This window comes from Vanessa cardui, chromosome 13, assembly GCF_905220365.1.
Source record: "Vanessa cardui chromosome 13, ilVanCard2.1, whole genome shotgun sequence".
NCBI lineage: Eukaryota > Metazoa > Arthropoda > Insecta > Lepidoptera > Nymphalidae > Vanessa > Vanessa cardui.
This window is the reverse complement of record NC_061135.1, coordinates 13,962,601-13,985,085: the sequence shown is the minus strand read 5'-3', so window position 1 is coordinate 13,985,085 and position 22,485 is coordinate 13,962,601. Positions and strand designations below refer to the sequence as shown.

The window sequence follows — 22,485 nt, the reverse complement described above, 5'->3', positions numbered from 1 at the left end:
ATCTGTAGCCATTTGGACGTGCTCAACCAGTCGGTCAGTTTCGGCATTACCGCTATGGTACCTATAAAGGCACGCATAGATTCGCGGATGGTCATTGCAGTCTACACGCAGCCAGATAATCGATAGGTCCTGTCCTTCAAGGCTGCCGAGGCACAGAGAACAGATATCATCTCTGACGTAAAATCATACCCCAGCTCGTGGTACAAAGGAATGTTCCAATTTGTACCCAGGGTACGAAAGAAAAGTCGTATCGGCAGGAGAAGATATCTGGGTCTCGGTTAGAAAGAGCAAGGCCGGCAACGCCGTTTCCAGATGGTAGTGAACGGTGTTGAGGTTGAAGTTGAGTCCCCTTATGTTGCAGAAGTCCACAGCGAGGGTGGTAGGGGTTGCCTTATGATGCCTGCTCCGCTTGCCCCAAACAGTGGCGAGCGCAAAATTGAGCCCCCCCCCCCCCAGTATTCGGAGGGCAGCCTGGGCATCAGATGGATGCCCAGAGCGGGATTCTCCACCGCTGTCGCTGATGGTACCCTCCTGTAATTAATAAATAATTAATTAATAATTATTAATTGATTAATAATAATAAAATAAAAAAGGGTAATTGAACCAAATTCTGCACAACCATCAAGTTTGAGGGGACGGGGAATCGGGCCTCCGTAACTCTCACTTACCGGACGAAACGCGGTAGCATAGCTACCACTCATGCCGATTTTAAGTGAGAGAGTGGTACTTCTCTGGGCGTGCCGGCCCATTCGACTGCAACCGACAGGTATGCAGTGTGGCACTACCACTGTCCAAAGTCATGTAATAAAACCGATGAGGTTCGTTCAGCGATTCTTCTTAGGTTTGCAGAGTCTCATTCTGAATCGACAGTATGTTTTTGAAAATCAATAAACTACAATTTATTATTTCGGAGCCGAGATCGCCCAGTGGTAAGAAAGCGTGTATGATAACCGATGATTGCGGGTTCAAGCCCAAGCAAGCACCACTTAATATTCATGCTTAATTTGTGTTTATAATTCATCTCGTGCTCGACGGTGCAAACATCCTAAGATAACCTGCATGTGTCTTAATTCATCGAAATTCTACTACATGTGCATTCCACCAACCCGCATAACAGCGTGGTGGAATATGTTCAGCAGTGGAAAATGTACAGGGTTTTAATGTAGTTATGTAATATTACGGCCAATGAATATTGCAAATTAATACCAATATATACTTCATAAATCTTAGTAACGAACTGTTCTATAGAAATTAAAACCACAACGACCACAAAGTATTCGTGCGAAGTCGTAGACATAACTACTATATTAAAGAGTTACACTGAAATTCGCAAATACAATTCAAATGATGCCGGTGTTATCTACTCAGTCACGGCTAGTTCGTAACAAGGTGTAAATTCAGCGAAATATTATTCGGTTAAAATTTGTACCGGCGCGGCGTCAGTGAAATTGTAACGCGTCCGTTAATATTAAAATATTAAAAGATATTCTATGACTAAATGCGCGTATAATAGCATTACTTCCAAACTGCAGGTATTAAGAGTTATGCGATTAAAATCTAATCTAAATTATTAGTAATACTTAATAGTTAATTCTCCTACTCATCAGTTATTACTTGCTGGTAGGGCTTTGTGCAAGCCCGTCTGGGTAGATACCACTCAATCATCATTTATTCTACCTCCAAATAACAGTACTCAGTTTGTTGTGTTCCGGTTTGAAGGGTGAGTGAGCCACTATAACTACAAGCACAGAGGACATAACATCTTAGTTCCCAAGGTTGGTGGCACATTAACAATGTAAGGAATAGTTAATATGTCTTACAGCGTCATTGTCTATGGGTGATGGTGACCACTTACCATCTGGTGGCCCATATGCTCGTCCGCCATATTAATCCATAAAAAAATTACAAGCCAGCATGGCCGAGTGGTTAGAACGTGGGCATCTTAACCGATAATTGCAGGTTCGAACGGGTGACTGTTCATGTCCTTATCGTTCTTTGTGGTGTAGGGAAATCGTGAGGAAACCTGCATTAGCCTAATTTCATTGATATCCTGCCACATGTATATTCACCTAACCGCATTGGTGCAGCGTGATGGAATAAGCTCCTAATCCTCTCCTCAGAGGCGGCTTGGCCGCAGAGGGTCGTTAAAGTAGTGTTACTTACTAGTGACAACGAGAGATTTATTAAAATATTCTTTGTTTTATGACATTTCACTGTCATTAAGATATTAATAATTCTATATCGAATATAGCAAAACAATCTTAACGTTGTAAAATACACCGTATAAAGTCGAAGAGAGTTAATTGTATTATTTTATTATTAATTTAATGTGTACTGATCATTCGGACACTTCTGGAAATGATAACTACATTTTTCATATTACAGCGTTATTTCATTTGCAGTAAAATTTGATAAGCTTGAAGTAATAGTTCAAAAGTATTTGTGAATAAGTTAACTGTAAATAAATATTTTTATTTGTGAACATACATTATAACGCCCATTTAAGATGGTATGCTCTTTGCATTTCTAATTACGCCGCATCACCCAATTTTCAAACGAAAACATAGCATTAAAAACTATTTTTTTAACTGACGTATGTATGTGCTGTACATATTTAGACAAACTGGATTACGTAACATAGTTACAAACTTTATTAAGCGAGTGCGAGTTCCTGTGTGCGTTAATTTGATACAAGAGCACGTATGTGTGTGTTTCGCTAGTGTTTTCCATCAATATTTTACTTTTCGATGAACATCCTCAAAGGGTCGATATTGAGCAGATTATCCCTCTAAATCCGGATTACGTGACGCCCGCAATGTTTGTGGAAATGCCTTTGGAAAATATTTATTTTTCTCGTATTTAAATTTAAGAAGATTGTGATTAATGTTAGAATTGTAATATGTGTTATTACATTACATACTACCATTATATTTTGATTTATAGCAACATTCGCCCTTATGATACTAAAGAAAGGATATATGAGGAAGATGGCCCAATGGTTAGAACGCGTGCATCTTTACCGATGATAGCGGGTTCGAAGCCAGGCAAGCACCACTATATATGTGCTTAATTTGTTTTTATAATTCATGTCGTGCTCAGTAGTGAAGGAAAACATCATGAGGAAACTTGCATGTGTCTAATTTCTTCGAAAATCTGCCACATGTGCATTCCACCAACCCGCATTGAAACCGCGTGGTGGAATATGTTCCAAACCCTCTCCTTAATGGAAGAGGAGGCCGTATCCCAGCAGTGGGAAATTTACAGGCTGTTACTTTACTTTACTTTATATGACGATTTATTAATTAAATACATTTAATAGACTTTGCTCTGTATAACCAAAGTTGTTACAAAGATACAAATTCAAGAGTGAACAACGTTTTACAGTCAAGTAATGATTCTTAATTCCGTTAAGAATATCAGGGATACAAGGAAATGAGCAGCTTACAAACAGATAAATGAACGGGGCTACAATTGTAAAAGTTTTAATGACCTCCGAAAGTACTCCTCTGGAAGAGTGACCGATGTAAACACGGAAGCGCCGAGCTCATAACTGCCATGAAATAAATCTATACTTTATATTGCTAAGAGCTGAGATGGCCCTGTGGTTAGAACGCGTGCATAACCGATGATTGCGGGTTCAAACTCAGGCAAGCACCGCTGACTTCATGTGCTTAATTTGTCTTTATAATTCATCTCATGCTCAGCGGCGAAGGAAACATCGTGAGAAAACCTGCATGTGACAAATTTCATAGAAATTCTGCCACATGTGTATTCCACCAACCCGCATTGGAACAGCGTGGTGGAATATGTTCCAAACCTTCTCCTCAAAAGGAGAGGAGGCCTTTAGCCCAGCAGTTTGAATTTACAGTCTGTTGTTGTTGTTATATTGCTGAGCGAAAACAAGTCGCCATTTCTCCTCGCTTCCCTGTTATCACTGGCTCACTCAGTGTTCGAACCGCAATTTTGATGACGATGATGTCGGCTCGTAGCTTAGGGATATACGAGACGGTGTACAAAGAAGTTTACAGAGTTTATAGAGATCTATAGGTGAAGATATTGCCATTAACTTGTAAAGATCCAACACTTAGATAGACACATTAAATAAAAAATAATAATAATGTGCGTCTCTTTATATGTACGCGCCTTAAAAGTTCTACTTCTCTGGCGTAATGGCTTTTTTTGCACGCAAATAATTAATGACTAGAAAGTAATAATATATTTTTGTTTTGTTCACAATTTAAGTAGACTTCGCCGCTACGGGGTGTAGCAGTCCTTCACACCTTCTGTTTCTTAAACTGAAGGGATGAAACCGACACGACCATATCGAACCAGAGTTTAATGTGTGAAGCTTAGCCTTCTTGGAAACTGATCAAAAGAAACCACAACAAACATATTGATGTAATTAAGGACCAAACTAGAGGAGCATACGGAACACTTTGTATCCTCAAATTCGTTCGGTTGATTTCTAACCCCAACTCTGAATTTTGCATGTATGTAAGTAACAAATTTATTTTTTTATTTTATCACCGCCTATATAAAATTTAATAACAAATAACGCTAGAAACTGTGATGTTATTTATTTTGAAGATTTGAACGCAATTGGAGGTTTAGCGAGGAGATCTATCATGTAGTTTCCCAGTCATCTCTTATGCGCTCTTTCATGCTCTTTCTCTCGCTTTCATATTTATCCATAATGCACTAAAATAATCAAAAATAACTCACTATTTTTATTAATTTATGTTCGTTAATTTATATTATGGTGAAGAAGAAGAATAATCATAAACTGACTAATTGTATAATAATCTTTCGCACATAAGCGTTCCTTAGCATTTGCATTGTAATTTGGCAATAGAAGCAATTTGAACCTCTATACATACTTCCAAGCTGGTCCAGAGAACTTTTGAATGAAAATCCAATAATTTCTCGCTCCTTCTTGGAATCTAGAACCCCAGGATCTGCGTCTTTTTATCTAGTCACGCTTAATTACATAATAAAATTACAAGTTAAAAAAATGTATTACACAATATTAGTAAAAACAAAAGAAGTTTAATATATATTTTTTATAAATGTATTATTCTCTTCATTTGATTCGTCTTGTATAAACTTAATACATGAGATTAATATAAGGAACGCTTTATTAAAATTGTAGACAGTATAAATATTTGCTTAGCTTGCTTGCTTAATTTCTTTTTGCTGAAATATAAAGAATATTATTAATAAGATAATAAATTTAAAATGAACAAGGGAATAAGATAGTGTTACGAATATTTAATAATCCTGATTTAATGAGCATAAATACTGCGTCATTGAGATTAATAATGTTTAAAAACAGAATCAACTATTATCGTTTGATACGATTAAATTAAAATTAAAATATTATTTATATCGTAAAAGTGTTTTCGAATCTTCATGTTATAACATTCAACTAAATGTAAAGCTACTACTATTTCGCGATATAGATTCTCTTTGAGTCAATTATTTAGTGTGTTGTTGAGTAAGCCATATTTATTCTTTCACTAAAATATGCCTCCCAGATAGTTAATCTCCCTTGTGATCAAGCCGTAGCCACAATAGATCAGCAGAACGTGCCAATCTGCAGCTGACATACAGATTGAAGGATTTTTTAAAGCTCATCCAGTCACTGAAGTCAATCAGGAGATAAGACTTGTTATCGTGCCAGCCCAACCACCTAGCAAGATGATTCCCAACTGAAGACAAGAAAAGCTCTGTCAAATTCGGTCACAGAAATGTAGCTGTAGTTTATTCTTACGTTATTTTATTTAAAGCCTTTACTAGCATTTATAAAATTAACCATAATTTGATGTGTATTTGAGCTGAGATGGCCCAGTGGTTAGAAAGCGTCATCTTAACCGATGATTGCGGATTCAAACCCAGGCAAGCACCACTATATATATGTGCTTAATTTGTGTATATAATTCATCTCATGCTCGACGGTGAAGGAAAACATCGTGAGGAAACCTGCATGTGTCTAATTTCATCGAAATTCTGCCACATGTGCATTCCACCATCCCGCATTGGAACAGCGTGGTGGAATATGTTCCAAACCCTCTTCTTAATGGAAGATGAGGCCTCATCTCAGCAGTAGGAAATTTACAAGCTGTTACTTTACTTTTTTTTTACTTACTTTATGTGTATTTAAAAAAGTAAAGAATTATAATAAACAAAATCGAATCGCTGTTTTCCGGTAACGCTAACCCGTAACTATATTTCTACGCTTTACAGCACTTTTTATAGCGCACAATTCATAACAAAATTCGTAACTACGTACACCACAAAGTGCTCAACGCTTCGCTCGAGATGATAACATTAATTTTGAAACTTCACTTTTATCCTATCAAAATATTCATTTATATCTGAAATTTCAATTTCGTAACTAGCACAGAACTTAAATACACACAGTACTCCATCCATAAATATTGAACTAAATACTCTACTCAGAAAAACCGACCAAAAAAACGGTTCTTTCTTTTATACGTTCCGGGTAAGCATTTGTGGTGACATCTTCCAGTTGAAAGGTTTTATGCAATTGTGAGCACGGTGTCTAAACCTCAAATGGTATTTGCAAAGATACCGAAGATCGTCAGGCGCTGTTCTTGGGGCTTGGGGACGCGGACTGGACCTTGAACTTGAGTGGTAGAACCTGCGATAGCTTCTTGTAACAACAACAACAGCCTGTAAAATCCCACTGCCTGGATAAAGGCCTCCTCTCCCTTTGAAGAGAAGGTTTTTGGAACATATACCACCACGCTGTTCCAATGCGGGTTGGTGGAATGCACATGTGGCAGAATTTGTCACATGCTGGTTTCCTCACGATGTTTTCCTTCACCGATGAGCACGAGATGAAACTAAAAGACAAATTTAGCACATGAAACAGTGGTGCTTGCCTGGAATTGAACCCGCAATCATCGGTTAAGATGCACGCGTTCTAACCACTGGGCCATCTCGACTCGATAGCTTCTTGATCCGTTGTTAACTTGTCCTATTAGTGCGGCTATTTCTAACGCAAGATTGTGGAATTAAGCCACGACTTTCTACACTATAGGTTGGTTTTGAGTTATTCTTGAATTTTGCATGGCTGCGATACTACCCAATTTGACTATTTCATTCTTATGCCTGTGTCAGATCACGTCTGGGTCACCAACTGTTGTAATAAGACTTGTTGATGTGCAGAAGATAAGTAAAAGTCGAGAGATTCGAGAATCATTTCATTATTCTGTAACTATGCTGTCACCACAGTTACTCTACTCCACCTGATCGTAAGTAGAAGTGGAGTCCAAACGCGAAGACGACAAAGAAAACAGTTTCCAAATATCTTCGAGCACTATGGGATCGAAGTCACAGTTATGTGGTGACAACGATTTATTCGATTGATCGAATGGTCTATTTGATTTTTGTTACTGTCCCTCTTCTTTAATCAAGGGTGCTGTAATTAAAAAATTCGTATAATTTATGACCTTGACTTTCGATATTCATCTGGCACAATATAACCAACGACAAAAAATTATATTTATTGCTCTAGTTAGACAGATGATTAAGCTGACAGGTGATAGATGATGTTATGTTATCTGATAGGTGATGTTATCACCTACTTATTCAATGTTAGTTCTTTTAGTAAGACTTTGACCTAAACTCATACTAAATTGTGGTAAAAATCGTGTAATATTTAAACTCTGTTGGATTACGAAATAAATAAATACAAAGAAATCAAACAAATCCAAGTAAGCCGACAGCGGTACTTAGGATAAAGCAATTATCTACTAGTTGGGTAGTTTTATTAAGAAACTTTTTAGGATTGTTCTCGAACACTAATTAGGGAAGTAAGCGCACGAAGCAGAATCGATTTTACGCCAATTAGTTCGCGAAGATCAAAATACATTGTTCTAGTGTCAAACTTATTTATTTCATAAATATAATTAGATATATCTATTGTTAGAATATTTACTTTTACCTTATTCTTTTATATTTTTGGCAACAATCTCCGACAAAGGAATTATTTTCCCTCCCATAATTAGAGTGACAGATGATTCGGTTTAGCCTCAATATTTTATAATTTTTAACCGGATAGCATTAAGTCAGATCTCATAAAGACATTAAATAAATTGTTCCGTATATATCATTGGTCCTTCTATCTCTATAAAAGGTGGTTGTGATATTCTAAATAAAACATTTACTTGGTGGTAGGGCTTTGTGCAAGCCCGTTTGGGTAGGTACCACCCACTTACCAGATATTATTCTGCCGAACAACTTCGTTTTTTTGTGTTTGTATTATTATTTCTGTGAGCCAGTTTTACTACAAGCACAAAAATATATTTGTTCCCATGATGGGCACAATGATGTTGTAAGGAATGGTTAATATTTCTTAGAGTTCCAATGTCTAACAGCAGCGGTGACCGCATACTATCAGGTGGCTGATTTGCCCATTCACCAAACTACATTACCTAAAATAACAAGCAGATTTTTATGATAAAAACAATTCAATAAAACTGCTTCCAAAAATAAAAGCAAATCTACTCGTCAGGTATGGCGACGATCTTTCCTTGTAGAGAAAAATCCAAGGGAAACGAATTATAGGTCGAAGAAAGACCTCTTAGGTAAAAAAACCTACGCTAATGGCGTGGGAAAAGCACCGGTTCATTTTTTAGAAGCGTTACAGCCAACATACAAGTTGCCTTAATGATCGCCGAATTCCGAAAGAAGAAGGCACTCTAAGAAAAAGAAAACTGTTCACAACAAATGGCTTAGATCTAAAGACATAATGTTATCCTCATCAGAATACTAAATAAAAAGTTAACTTTATACAATATTCATCTGAGTGAAACTGATATAGTACGACAAAACTTAGATGTAGCATCGGCACAATTCGTAAACCGATCACATCCGAAGTAAGTACACTACCTCAAATTATCAATATTTATTTTTAATTTGAATATGATCTTTACACCAACGTAATATCATATGACCTAATATATTCGTCAATTTGACATGTCGATTTACATGCACTTGCTTTGTCGGATTGAACTGATGCGATAATATATAGTGACGAATAGCGTCGAATGGCGTGAAAGGGAGCTATTTCTAGCTATTGTATAAATCGGAAGTAATCGGTTTTATTGAATTAAGTTGTGTCGTACTATACCAACGTATTTTCAGCACTTTAGATTTGAAACTTCAGTAGAATCCTAGATTATCCTGACGGAAAGACTCGGATCTGCAACTTACGCGGTTAAAAAAAATTAAAAAAAGTTAACCAACTAATTGATGACGATACTGATAGATATTCCGGTTATTCTCATGTTATTACTTATTACGGCATATTCTAATCGGCTAAAGGTAATAAAACTGCTTTTCTTCTTCAAAACAGTTCGATCTATTTATAATAATTGAAGAACTTCCTTTAAATTTTAATAATAACGTATAGAAAAATATTGCTTACAATAATATTGATCATTTTGTTAGATTATAAAATAGAGACTAAAATATGTATTTACACTAGAAACTTGAGTGTTATAATAAATTGAAATATGGACTTTTTTATGGATTAGGTTGGTGGACGAGCATATGGGCCACCTGATGGGAAGTGGTCACCATCACCCATAGACAATGACGCTGTAAGAAATATTAACTATTCCTTACATCGTCAATGCGCCACCAACCTTGGGAACTAAGATGCTATGTCCATTGTGTCTGTAGTTACACTGGCTCACTCACCCTTCGAACCGGAACACAACAATACTGCGTGCTGTTGTTTAGCGGTAGATTATCTGATGAGTGGGTTACCACCCACTCATCAGATAATATCAGATAAAACCTACCCAGATGGGCTTGCACAAAGCCCTACCGCCAAGTAAATCGAACCGGTTTACCGCCTTTTTAACTGAATATAATATTAAAGCAACGTTTCGCAAAAATATCTCTTTTGGAACTAAATCTTTATTTACAAAAATAGTACCAAAAATGCAGTATTTGTACTTTAAAACCATATTGCTCTGGGAGTGCGGTTTATTCAAATCTCCTCCTCATCAATATAAATAAATCAAACACATATGTAACCTGTCCTCCACATATGCTAAGTGTACTATATGCATCAAATTTGCTTATACACTTGCTAGTACCCTATTTAAACAGAGGTCGGGTCTCGGGTCACATTAAATCGAGGTTATTTAATTGTAACATCTACAGAGGATCTGGCCCCTTCAAGGCTTTGCTTTAATAAAATATAAATATTAAATTATTGTAAATCCTATACTGAGAGTATTATTTTTTTATAAACTTGATGTATTGACGCCAAGGAAAAATGTTGAGTATAATAATTATTGCTCAATCAATATTCATTTAATTTAAATAAAACTGTTTTTTTTTACTTATTTGTGACATATACTTTTCAAAAATTAATTCACCGGTATTTGTAGTTCGTCCTAAATCTATGAACAAATCTGTGCTGTGATGCTTTCATGCTTTCATACGACTTCCCATTAGAAGCACTACTTATGTGTTAAATCGATCAAATAATATTATAATTATACATTAAGCTATAAACTATCTAATCTTTCGAGCTGGAACGTAGCACACATAAGGGAAAAGTTAAAATCGGTTCAATAGTTTCGGAGTTCATAACGGACAAACAACATAACATGAGAATTATATATAATATATTATTACACAAAAATATATATTTAATAACTAAACATGCGCAGACTGGCAAAAGGGCAAACTTACCGTTATAATTACGGCAAGTATTCCGCCTGTAGACATCGTCACCACTATATGAACGATCCCTTATTACTGCTAACTATAAATACGTAGCCAATCTCAGGAACTCATAGGTTACATCCCATGTACTTATAGTCACACTGGCCCACGAACCCGTCCAACCGGAACTCAAAAATAGCTATTAGTGTCATAACGATAGAGTATGTGATGAATACACTCACTCTGGTGGACTTTCAGGATTAACTCGCCTGAATAACACTCTATGGGTACTCACTTAAAGTTTGCCAGATTTATTTACCTTTATGGTTACTGTTTGCCTATTAGGGTAGCGTGAAATTATATTACCATCAGTAGAGGTGTATGGGGTACCTATAGCAAGATCTTTATAAATCCCTTAGCTAATAGTACCGTCCACGCTGAAGAATTATGAAAACAAATTTAAGGACTACATCCATCGTTTGCGGAATTAAATAAAACATTTGATAGTTATTTAATAATTCATGCAAATTTGTTTGGTGCAATATTTATTCATGTCACACCATTATGAAATTCACTTATTTAGAAAAGAAAATTTCTGTGAAGATGGAATAAAAAAGTACCCGGAAAATACCTATTGTTTTTTTTGTAAACAATTATCCAATACGACCAGTGCGCCCTATTGTATATTGACGATACATATATACTAGAAGTATTCATGAGAATGTCAACAAAAACTGAACAAAAATCCATCCATTTCTGACAAATGGTTACTAAGAGTATACAATGAAAAGAAGGAAACATATAATATATATGTGTATAGACAATAGACCTCTACTGTTCCTAATTTACATATATTAATAAATTAGGTCACGTACTTTCGTGTTCCTGTACTAGAAAACTACTAAACCAATATACAGTAAATTTATACTGCAATGCAAATTATACCAAAATGCAGCGCGTTTCAGAGGTTCGAGCTTACCAAAATTGACTATGTGGCTCATTCGTATGTGATGGAACGGAAAGAGGTTCCAGCGAAATCTCTATTGTATATATAACTATCTAAAAGGCTTTGGCCTTACAAGATCTCTATGGAGTTCTATGTTCGAACGTTTATCCAAAGTTATACTATCTCGTTGTTAGCTAATTTTATTTTTCCCTGCGCAAGGAGGGCAGTACGCGCGGTTGAGGTTGATGCCATTGCAAAGGTGCCCAACCAGCACCCACACTGAGAAAAGCTGAGAAATTACGTTCTACAGTAGCCGTTACGTTCGACTTGGTCGGGAAACGAACCCGGGGCCTCGGAGTGGCGTACCCATGAAAATCAGTGTACACACCACTCGATCACGAAGGTATGTGGATACATATTATTCTAAAAAGAAGGACTTTTCACATACGCGAACATGGGGCCCTGGATGAGGGTTCATTATAAAGATACAACAATAATATGTATTAAACTTAAAACTATCTTAATTAACCACAGATTTATGACTTAATTTGGACAACATTGTGAGTTTTGACACGATATTGATCTAATGTAACGCGTTTAAGCGATTACAACAAAGTAGACAGCATAAGCTTTTACGTTTTGAAAGCAATCGGTCAAATAGTGTCGAACTCTTTTCATTACTGTCATTTCAATCAATGCTTATATATAAGGTTTAAGTAATGCTTCCATCGATCAATATCTGATTTCAAAGTTTGTTAATCTTAATTAAAACAAATAAAACGAAGAATCAGTAATAGCGTTTGAGTAAATATGTTTGTACAAAGTTATTTGATTTTGATTAAACCCAGACAATCTTAAACGTAATGAGATTGCTTCGATCGTTAAATTATAAATACTTCACTGTTTCAATATTCAACTATTTTTTTAATTAATTAATAAAGTAACAACACTGTTTCTGTACATATGTATGAAAATTATCTTCTCATAAAAGTCTTCAAGATGATTTCGATAGGAATTTATTAATCTAAGACGGACGAACTCAGGGAACACACTTCTTTCTTTATTCTTCTTCAACTCATTTTTTAACATAAAAATTGGAGGTTTTTATTTGGTCTCTGTATCATAAATATCCGAAAATAACTTTTAATGTTTATATTACGTCCTATTCAGTATTTCTTTGAGATGTCATAATCATCAAAGGTACTTTTTACTACTCTTTTGTTTTGTATTTCCATATTAAATTCAATATGTGTGACAAAAAGTATACACAGGCATACAGTATGTTATAGTAATCATATAATATAGTAAGGAAAAGGTCTGGCCCAGCAATTAACACCACATCACTTACCGGCCGACCTTCTTAGGTACGACCCAAGACTTTGAAATATTTATTGATTATTAAGACGGTGTTGACAGTATACCATTATAGATCTGCTAACTCAAGAGAGCGCCTTCTTAATTTACATTTAATTATGTGTTATGATTATTACTTATATTGGTTTTTATATTTATAGTGGTTCAAAATGTATTATATAATTTAATTTACAATAAAATATTCTGTAAATTATCTCGATTTTAAGGGTTTTTACTTTTACAAGAATCTTAAAATAATTTAGAACATTTGTGGATACCGATAACATAGCGATAAGTCCTAGATTTACGTTACCCCTAGGTTGTCAGCAAATTGTTCTGGAGAGGAACCACCAATACTCAATTGAGCAGCGTGCTCAATCTTCTACTATTAATAAGACCACAAGAATAAGTTACCATCAGGTTTTCGTATAAAGTAGTTGTATAGGAAGAGAGATCGATGTCATTGTGAAGCGCCTCATCTCATTGGCCTAATATGTAGTTCAAAGGGCCAGTTCAAAAAGCAAAGTAGAAAAACAACTCTTTACAAATGTGTCTCCTCCTATCAAATAAGATAATCGTTGAAATTTCAAACCTTAGAATACATTATACATTGTTGTATTTTATGTTTTTGTTATTAATTGTTTCAATTAATATTATAACTAGTATTGTCCTTATTACTTCTTGCTTCTAATTTGTATTAGATATGAGTGGAACCTTGATTGGTTAATGCGTTATTTTATTGTTTGTTCATATTACTGTTTATGATACCAGAAAAAAATTTCAGTGCATGTAGAGCTGATTCGTTTTTCTCAAGACAATTCCAACATAATTACCACCTATGTAAGCCAACACATATCTACTATGATAAAATGAATTCATAGAGTTCAAATAAGATACAAGTATGAGCTAAAGTTTAGTTTTACAATGAAACCGCACACCACTGCAGTATCCGGTTCGAGAGCAGGGAGCATACGAGCACGTCTCAGTACTAAATAAGAGATGAGATCTTACAATAGATTCTATATCTATGTATTAGCAACGTACAAGCGAAGTATATACAACTATCAACTCTTATTCAATCTACGAAGGTAATCTATACGTGTGTTGGAATCATTTGTTCTAACCACTCAACCGATCATTGTGTCATTGATTGAGGTGACCCAGTGGAACAGAACGCGTGGTTATTAGCAGTAGCCTTAAGGAGGAAAGGTTTGTCTACAGTGAAACATGAGCTGTGATGGTCCAGTAGTCAGATCGCGTGCATCTTAACCAATGATTGCGGATTCAAACCCAGGCAAGCATCACTGAATATTCATGTTATTATTCACTTAATTAGCGTTTATAATTCATCTCGTGCTCGTCGGTGAAAGAAAACATCATGAGGAAATCTGGATGTAATTTTATAGAAATTCTGCCACATATGTATTCCACCAACCCGCATTGAAAAGCGTGATGCTTATGTTCCAAACCTTCTCCTTAAGTGGAGAGGACGCCTTAGCCCAGCTGTGGGATTTTTACAGACTATTTGAAATATATATAAGTAAGATTATATGTAAAACACAATAAAAACTGTGATAAGACTACATTACAGATTTGTTTTTGTGGCTAAATAAGATAATTAACATTTGTTTCAGTGTAAAACCTTTTAGTGATAAAAAGACTAACAAATACAAACATACAAGTTTTACCATTCACAATCCCAGTAAATAATATATTTACATTTCCATGCTACTAACTAAATTATAAATAATCAAAATGGCAGTGGTAATAGTGAGAAATACGTACAAAACTTTCCTCTTCCGAAGAGCTAAAAGTAATTTAACTTGATAAAAGTACTATTTGCTAAACCTAGTGTGTTTTGCCGTGCCGTGTGCCCCTAATAAAACATTCAGTTATTCGCATTGTTAACTTTTAGTTTTGATATCATTTAGGGCTATTTCACAAATTAGAAAAGTTTTAAACGATACATTTAGGAATGAATAGAAAAATGTTAAAACGCTTCGCTTTATAAAGTACTTACTGTAAGGAATATGACTTATTGAAATATTTGCGTTACGCCATAGCTTTATCCATCAAAGAAGAATATACTATTTTAAGTAGGCATTTGCATTTTTCAATTGAAATTTTATGAGCTAAAGTAATTGTCAAACTAGATAAAAAATGTGCGTTCTTAAGAAACTGCCAGTGCATTTGATCTTTGATCTAACAATTTATAGATACAATCATTATGTATTATAACTTAAAAATTGTTCACTTTTGCAGTATGCATATGGTAATTAAAATGATTGCAAATAGTCATCCATATTATCTCCTAACGAAATTGAAATTCTAATAACCCTGTAAATACCATCGAAATCAAAAGTCTCGTATTGTACAGAATAATGTCTTATCATAATAATAATATGTCATTAATATATTTTACTACTATTAATTAACCTTATGCTATTTATTACTTAATAAAATAAATGATAGATAGATATGTAGATATGTAATTAGGTACCTAAATTATAAATTCAATAAAACAAACGAATGCCTATTTCAAAGTATATTCATATCGTGTTAACGAGAGACAGCAAGTACCAGATGAAATAGTTTCACACCAATGCTCTCTTTCATTCATCAGTAGTCAGCAATTGGGAAGAATAAGATGAAGCAATTTTTATCAATACAACCTATTCAAAGTGTATTAGAAAGCGTTGTTCGTCATCAGTACAGCAATATATTCGTCTATAATTGTAAATCATTGATGTTTTATCAGATATATTTTTAACAATAAATAAGCAACTGTTATCCTTCTGTATTACAAAAAGATTTGCAAATAGGTTTTTAAATCAGAAGATAGGAGCATCATAGACAGTGATGCCGTAAGAAATATAAACTATTCCTTAAACACCAATCGCCATCTTGGGAACTAACTTGTTATGTCCCATGTACCTGTCGTCATACTGGTTCACCCAACCCTCAAACCGAAACACAATGTAAGCATTTGATGTTACCGACATTGACTGCCAGAAAAAAGCCCTACCTATACCAAAATACCAATATACTTTGGAATTTTTTAAGCCCTGGAAAATGTCTACTTCACAATACAATACTGTAGTATATCCGGTTTTTTACTTCTTTGTCAGGAATAGTAGGTATAAGAACCTCAAATAAACCCTTCAATAAAATACTGTAGTATATCCTGCATTAACCCTTTTATTGCGAACCTTTACTACCTGATACCCAAGTTTGGCACCGTCAAGGTCTGTAAAGCACAAAGTTTGTGTAAAACCTTTGCTTAATAAATCGTAGTCTTAGTTTACTTTTTGGTAACTATAGTGGATTCTGTATCTTTTATTAAGCGAATAATATTATCAGTGTTTTAAAAAACATAGTCATTTTATCGACTTATATATTTAAATCTTCTTGAATCAAACTGTTCTAAATATTAACATAAAAAACAAACACACAAACATGACCGGCGATATTTATTCATAATATGTAATTATTGACAATTTTACAATTGAATTAGTTTGTAGGAAATGCAATGCAGTGAATATAACTCACAACTAACAGAATGAATCTGTTCGGAAATACTTCGAGATAAAACAAATAGTAAGTTGGACTTTGTCGGTTATTACGTTGAATTTCACTGACTGGAAACTTTAAAGAGTAAACAAAGCAACAGCCCGTAAATAACCCACTGCTGAGCAAATGAAGAACTTTCCTAGTTGAAGGTTAGTAACTTAGTGGGGGAGTTAGCCGATGTAAATAACATACTTCCTAAATATTATGAGCTTGCCCAGTGGTTAGAACGATGATCTTAACCGATGATTTCGGGTTCAAAGCCGAACTCTACTCTACTCTACTCTACTAGTGACTCTTTTTTAACATTTAAAAAATACAAAGTCATGTTAGTTAAATAAAATTATTTAAATTAATATATCCTGCTTAGAAGTCAACAGGTATTAACTCCACGCTTTTTATCATCTATAAAATCTTGTATGGAATAATATGCTTTTTCTACCAATGTATTTTTTACAAACGATTTGAATTTACGAAACTGCAAAGTTAAAAATATCTGCGGAATTTTATTATAGAAACGAATACCTTGCCATAAGAAGGATTTATAGACTTAGGTGTGGTGGAATATGTTCCAAACATTCTCCTTAATGGGAGAGGAGGCCTTAACCCACCAGTGGGAAATTTACAGGCTGTTACTGCTAAATATTATGACAAGTTTCCTTACGAAATGTTTTCCTTTGCAACGACCTCAATATTATGCTTGATTATACGTATTTTATTATGCTCATTAAGCTCATTTGATTTGATGAATCAAAAATTTTGAGTCAGTAATCCTAAAAAAATATATAAAACGTAATTATTTATAAAAACAGAACACGCTTCACACCTCGTTAAATTGACACGATTATATTACCGTTAAGTAAAACTTGGTCTATTACGCTATTATCTGTTTGACCAAGAACACGAATGCTAGTTACAAACTAACAGGAAAATAATCAAGTAAATAATTTCAGAATTCTCAAAATGAAGAATTATCGTATTTTAAAAGGCCTGTGTAAGAAGATATTTCTTATCGGCACGGGAAATTTTTGGTACGAGGAAGGCGTAATAGGGGATGATAACAGTATTTCTTATAAAATGTTGAAATATATTTTATTTTCCATTTACGGATTTATGACATTGTTAGAGATAATGGCCGCTTTAATTGGAGATTTTCCCGAGGACGAGAAAAGCGATTCGGTTACATTCGCAGTGAGCCATACAATTGTAATGATTAAGATATTCTCTGTATTATCGAATAAGGAATTGGTGAAAAAGTTGATCAGTGATCTTATAAAGGTTTGCGAAGTACACGAGGACGAGATTATAATGAAGGAAAAATACAGAATTATAAAGATAAACGTAACGGCTTACTTCGTCGTCGTTTACGGTTCGGCTGCGTGCTTTGTGTTTGAAGGATTGAGGAAGGTTTTTGAAGGTGACTGAAACAAACTACTTAGAAAGATAATATTCTCCTCAGTTATTTCAATAAAACGTATTTTACAGGATCTCACTTCGTGACGATTGTGACGTATTATCCACACTTTGAAGACAATTCGACGTTAGCGACGTTCGTCCGAGTGTTTATGACGATCGTCCTTTTCGTCATGATGTTATCAATGATTATGTCAGTCGATGGCTTCACGGTTGTTATTTTAATCATATTTAAGTATAAATTCATAACGTTAAGGAATTATTTCGAAAAATTAAGCGACGGTTTTGAGCAAGCTCTTAAAAAGGAAAACTCCAGAGTTGCGGCGGACAAACTGATGAAAGGCCTTATAGAAGGTATAAAGATGCATAAAGAACTATTAAGGTAATACATATAATATTCTATACGTCAATTTAACCTATACCAATATTGTTAAGAGGTAAAATTTGTTCGTCTGTAAAAGATAATCTCCGGAATTAATGATCCGATTAAAAAAAGACACAGATAGTTTATTTGTTTTAACGCGCTAAAGGATGTCGCCGTAGTATTTGAAAAAAATAGTTGCATTTAAATAAAACTAATTATAACGGATGAATCGCGTATATTAATTATATAATAAATATTTTTAAACATCCCGACGTTTCGAGCACTTTGCAGTGTTCGTGGTCACGGGTAGACTGACTTTAAGACAACAAAAATAGTTGCGTTAGCTAGAGTACTTATTGAAAAAGTAATAGTTTATAAATTAGGTGGAAAGGTAAATGGTGTTACTAATTAGTGTTCACCACATTGGTATCGCAATTAATTCAAACCTTTTCTTACATCGCCAATGTGCCATGAACCTTGTGTGTGTGTGTGTGTGTTGTGTAACGAGTCTGTAAAATAGCACTTGTTAACCGGATGGTACTCAGGTGGACGTATCAAAATCCTACCACCAAACATTGTTTATAGAATATATACATCACGATACGACCAACTACGACCCATGGACGCGAAACAGTATCGTTGAACGTGAGAAACCGCGCGGTGACCTTAGTCATTTAACATATTGCATCACTTAACCGCTCGATGTAATGACCTAATTATCCTAATTCGACTATTTAATCAGATTACGCAACAATGCCATCTTCTTAATAAAGTTACTCAGTAACGACACGTGAATTGCAATGTTACATGACAATCCCTAGAGGTTTCCCTGTTTCTCGATTAATTCTTAATCGGGGACTGAGACTGAGAATCTCTTGATAATGCCAATTGTGTGACTTTTGACATAATTTGACAACTGTTATGTAATTTAATATCATTTCAAAATAACATGAAATAACAATTCTAATTTCAAAGCTACTGAAACGGTTACCTATATACTACTTATATTCTAAAACCTTCTTCGAAACGAGCAGCATCTTCTCGTATATACTGTTAGTGATATAGTTTTATGTATATTTGTTTTGTTTTATGTGTATTTGTCTCAATTAAGCAATAAGAAATCTTTTATTACAAGTATATTTTAATGGCAACTAGAGTCCGTTTCACCTAATGTAGTTGTAAAATGACGATTCATAAGTGGTTGTAAAAATCTATTAGAATCAAGTACATTTTGATGAATATTCTTGAAGGTAGAGCTTTGTGCATATCCGAACAGATAACAACAGATAACACCCACTGGGGTGTTTTCCATCATATAAAATATTCCTGTTGGAAAGATGTGTAACTATATAATACGGCACATCACAACTCAGTTCCCAAAGTTGGTGGAGTATTGGTATGATGCTAGGATTGGTAATAAGGTAATATCTCTTATAGCGCAAATGTTAACATGATTACCTCTTACGATCAGGTGGGACAGTTCACCAGCTGTCTACTTATTACGTAAAAAAGGAAATCAGAAAATATAATACATAAACAATAGATTCAAAACGACTTCGTATTAATAAAAAGTTTTATTTCTTTTGGTTGAAATCATTTCAGACTCTCAAAAGAAATCGACAAGGCATTTGGCACAGTTATGGCTCTGCAACTGTGTCAAAGTTCGGGATCTGCTGTCTCACTACTTCTGCAGATAGCTGTGAGATATTTTATATAATAACTAGTTGTAGCCCGCGGCTTCTCTCGAGTTTTAGAGTGCTAGTTGTCAAACGTTAGGCAACAAAAGTAGCCTATGTCCTTCCTTAGAGTTAAAGTTTGCTTCATAAAGCACCAAATTCGTTTCATTGGTTTGGCCGTAAAAGAGCGACCGACAAACTGACAGAGGTTGGCGGACGAGCATATGGGCCACCTGATATTAAGTGGTCACCATCACCCATAGACAATGACGCTGTAAGAAATATTAACTATTCCTTACATCGTCAATATGTCACCGACCTTGGGAACTGAGATGTTATGTCCCTTGTGCCTGTAGTTACACTGGCTCACTCACCCTTCAAACTGGAACACAACAATATTGAGTACTGTTATTTGGCGGTAGAATAACTGATGAGTGGGTGGTACCTACCCAGACGGGCTTGCACAAAGCCCTACCACCAAGTAAAATTTTTTCACTAATTTATAATATTAGTATAGATTTATGCTACTACCTTTTGCCCGTGGCCTTGTTATATTTTTAAACGACGATCAAAAAGGAGGTTATAAGCTTGTCGCGTATTTTTCTTGTTTTATAAATGGTGACCGCTTAACAGCAGGCGACCCATTTGCTCAACCGCCAACCTTCATCATAAAAAATATTGTGATCTATTAATAGAACACCGACCGATTTGGATTATTCAAACCCCATAGCTACAAGTGTTTTTGTTGTACCGCCGTTCAAGCCTCTTTGATTAATATATATTGATACACTTTCTTATTTTTAATATTAGTAATGTCTTGGTCACAACATCTAGAAATTATGACGAATCAATTCAGAGTAAGCTGGGAAATATAGGTAGTTCTTTCTATGGACAAATACCGTAGAAAGATTACTTGAAATTTTTTAGAAACAGTTTTGACAAATAAAAAATAAAATAAAAAAGCAGGTATTATCTGAAAATATTCCTAGAGAGTGAGTAAGGAGACACATAAAGTTGAAGAATTCAATTATTTCTATTTCAGCTTTCAGATCAGCTAACATTTGTCGCAGGAATGAAGATATTTTTTTTCGTCGTCGCCCTATTTTTCTTATTGGGACTTTTTCTTTGTAATGCAGGAGAAATTACTTACCAGGTACAGCTGTGCGATAACACTTTTATATCATACGTTTTCTGTAAAAATGTGATTGATTTAATATATTTATTTGGACAAAGTTACTTGACTAGGACATATAAGTCTTACCACAGACGGCATAATTCCATACCAAAACATCATTTTATAAATTCCATTGTGATTAATTTCGTGTAAAGTAGCCACTGTGAAGAAACCTTCTATCCGCATTTTTTTCACTTTTTACAATGTTTTGAAATATTACCATATCTATTACTTTATTTTTAAAGTACTGCTCGAATACCCATTATGAATTTTCTCGCTAAGCTGCCAATTAACTGTCAAGTCACTCGAAATAGAAACTTCGAACCCTTATTTATGTTTATTTTATTCCTAACCGAAACCGCGGGTTTACCTTTACCTGTAGCACACAAACGTCGACCCCTATTTTATAGCCTTGAAGGGTGAATTAAAAAAAATGCCTCGGAATCAAAGTATCTCCATATCACATTTTGTCTATCATACATAATATCGGTTGTGCTTTTTGAGCGTGCGTTACAGAAAAAAATTACTTTCGCATTTAAAATATAAATATAGGTTTGAATTGTGAATGTTTAAATTTTTGAATTGAAATAACAATCGTCATTGATCAATTATTATTATTTTATTATTAATAATTATTTGCACGCAATCGAAAACTATTTTAATAACGCCGAAGAAGTAGAACTTCTCAAGCGCATACTTACCATAATTGCACGGTCCTTGTAAATTGTTACCAGGCGTCGTTGCTGTCAGCTTCCATCTTCTATTGCGGCTGGCACTTGTGTCCCGCCCAGTCCCCGCAGCAGCGCAACCTCGGGATACTCGTGCTCCTAGCGTCCGCCCAAGCTCAGCGACCGCAGGTCATGAAGGCTTTTAAAATGCTGGAGCTGACATATGGGACGTTTCTCTTGGTAAGATTTTCTTATAAACTTTAATCTCGTGAAAGTGATTTATATTTGCTTAAGTTATTTTACTTTTTCCAGGTCATCAGAGGAACGTACTCCGTATTTGCTTTGTTTTATGCACAAAATCAATAAATCTTTGAAATTAAAAATGTACAACCTTATTGCACGCCGCAGCTAAAGGACTTTCCATCCGATAATGATTTTATTTAAACTTACACTAATAAACTGATTTTATGTAATAGATTTCCCTGACTATTTTCTTTATTAAAATAAAAACATGTTTTCTTACAGACTACTCCTATTTTTACTCGTGTTAGGATTTTGAGATAAGCTTCATGCCGTATAAAATTGTATTATTTGAAAATATATCTATCTTCTAC

General features: G+C 34.7%; 1 protein-coding gene across 1 annotated transcript; it reads left to right on the top strand.

Annotated features, from left to right (window-relative positions):
* Positions 1–17,539: 17,539 nt before the first annotated feature.
* Positions 17,540–22,237, top strand: LOC124534778. Its single transcript, XM_047110789.1, has 6 exons — positions 17,540–17,993; positions 18,062–18,371; positions 19,956–20,052; positions 21,072–21,182; positions 21,938–22,111; positions 22,184–22,237. Exons 1-6 carry the CDS (start codon positions 17,540–17,542, stop codon positions 22,235–22,237), a joined length of 1,200 nt encoding a protein of 399 aa, XP_046966745.1.
* Positions 22,238–22,485: the final 248 nt, after the last annotated feature.

Coding starts and splice junctions, on each gene's coding strand:
- LOC124534778 (XM_047110789.1), top strand. CDS start 17,540: ATGAAGAATTATCGTATTTTAAAAGGCCTGTGTAAGAAGATATTTCTT. Junction 17,994..18,061: donor ATTGAGGAAGGTTTTTGAAG/GTGACTGAAACA, acceptor CGTATTTTACAG/GATCTCACTTCGTGACGATT. Junction 21,183..21,937: donor CAGGAGAAATTACTTACCAG/GTACAGCTGTGC, acceptor AATTGTTACCAG/GCGTCGTTGCTGTCAGCTTC.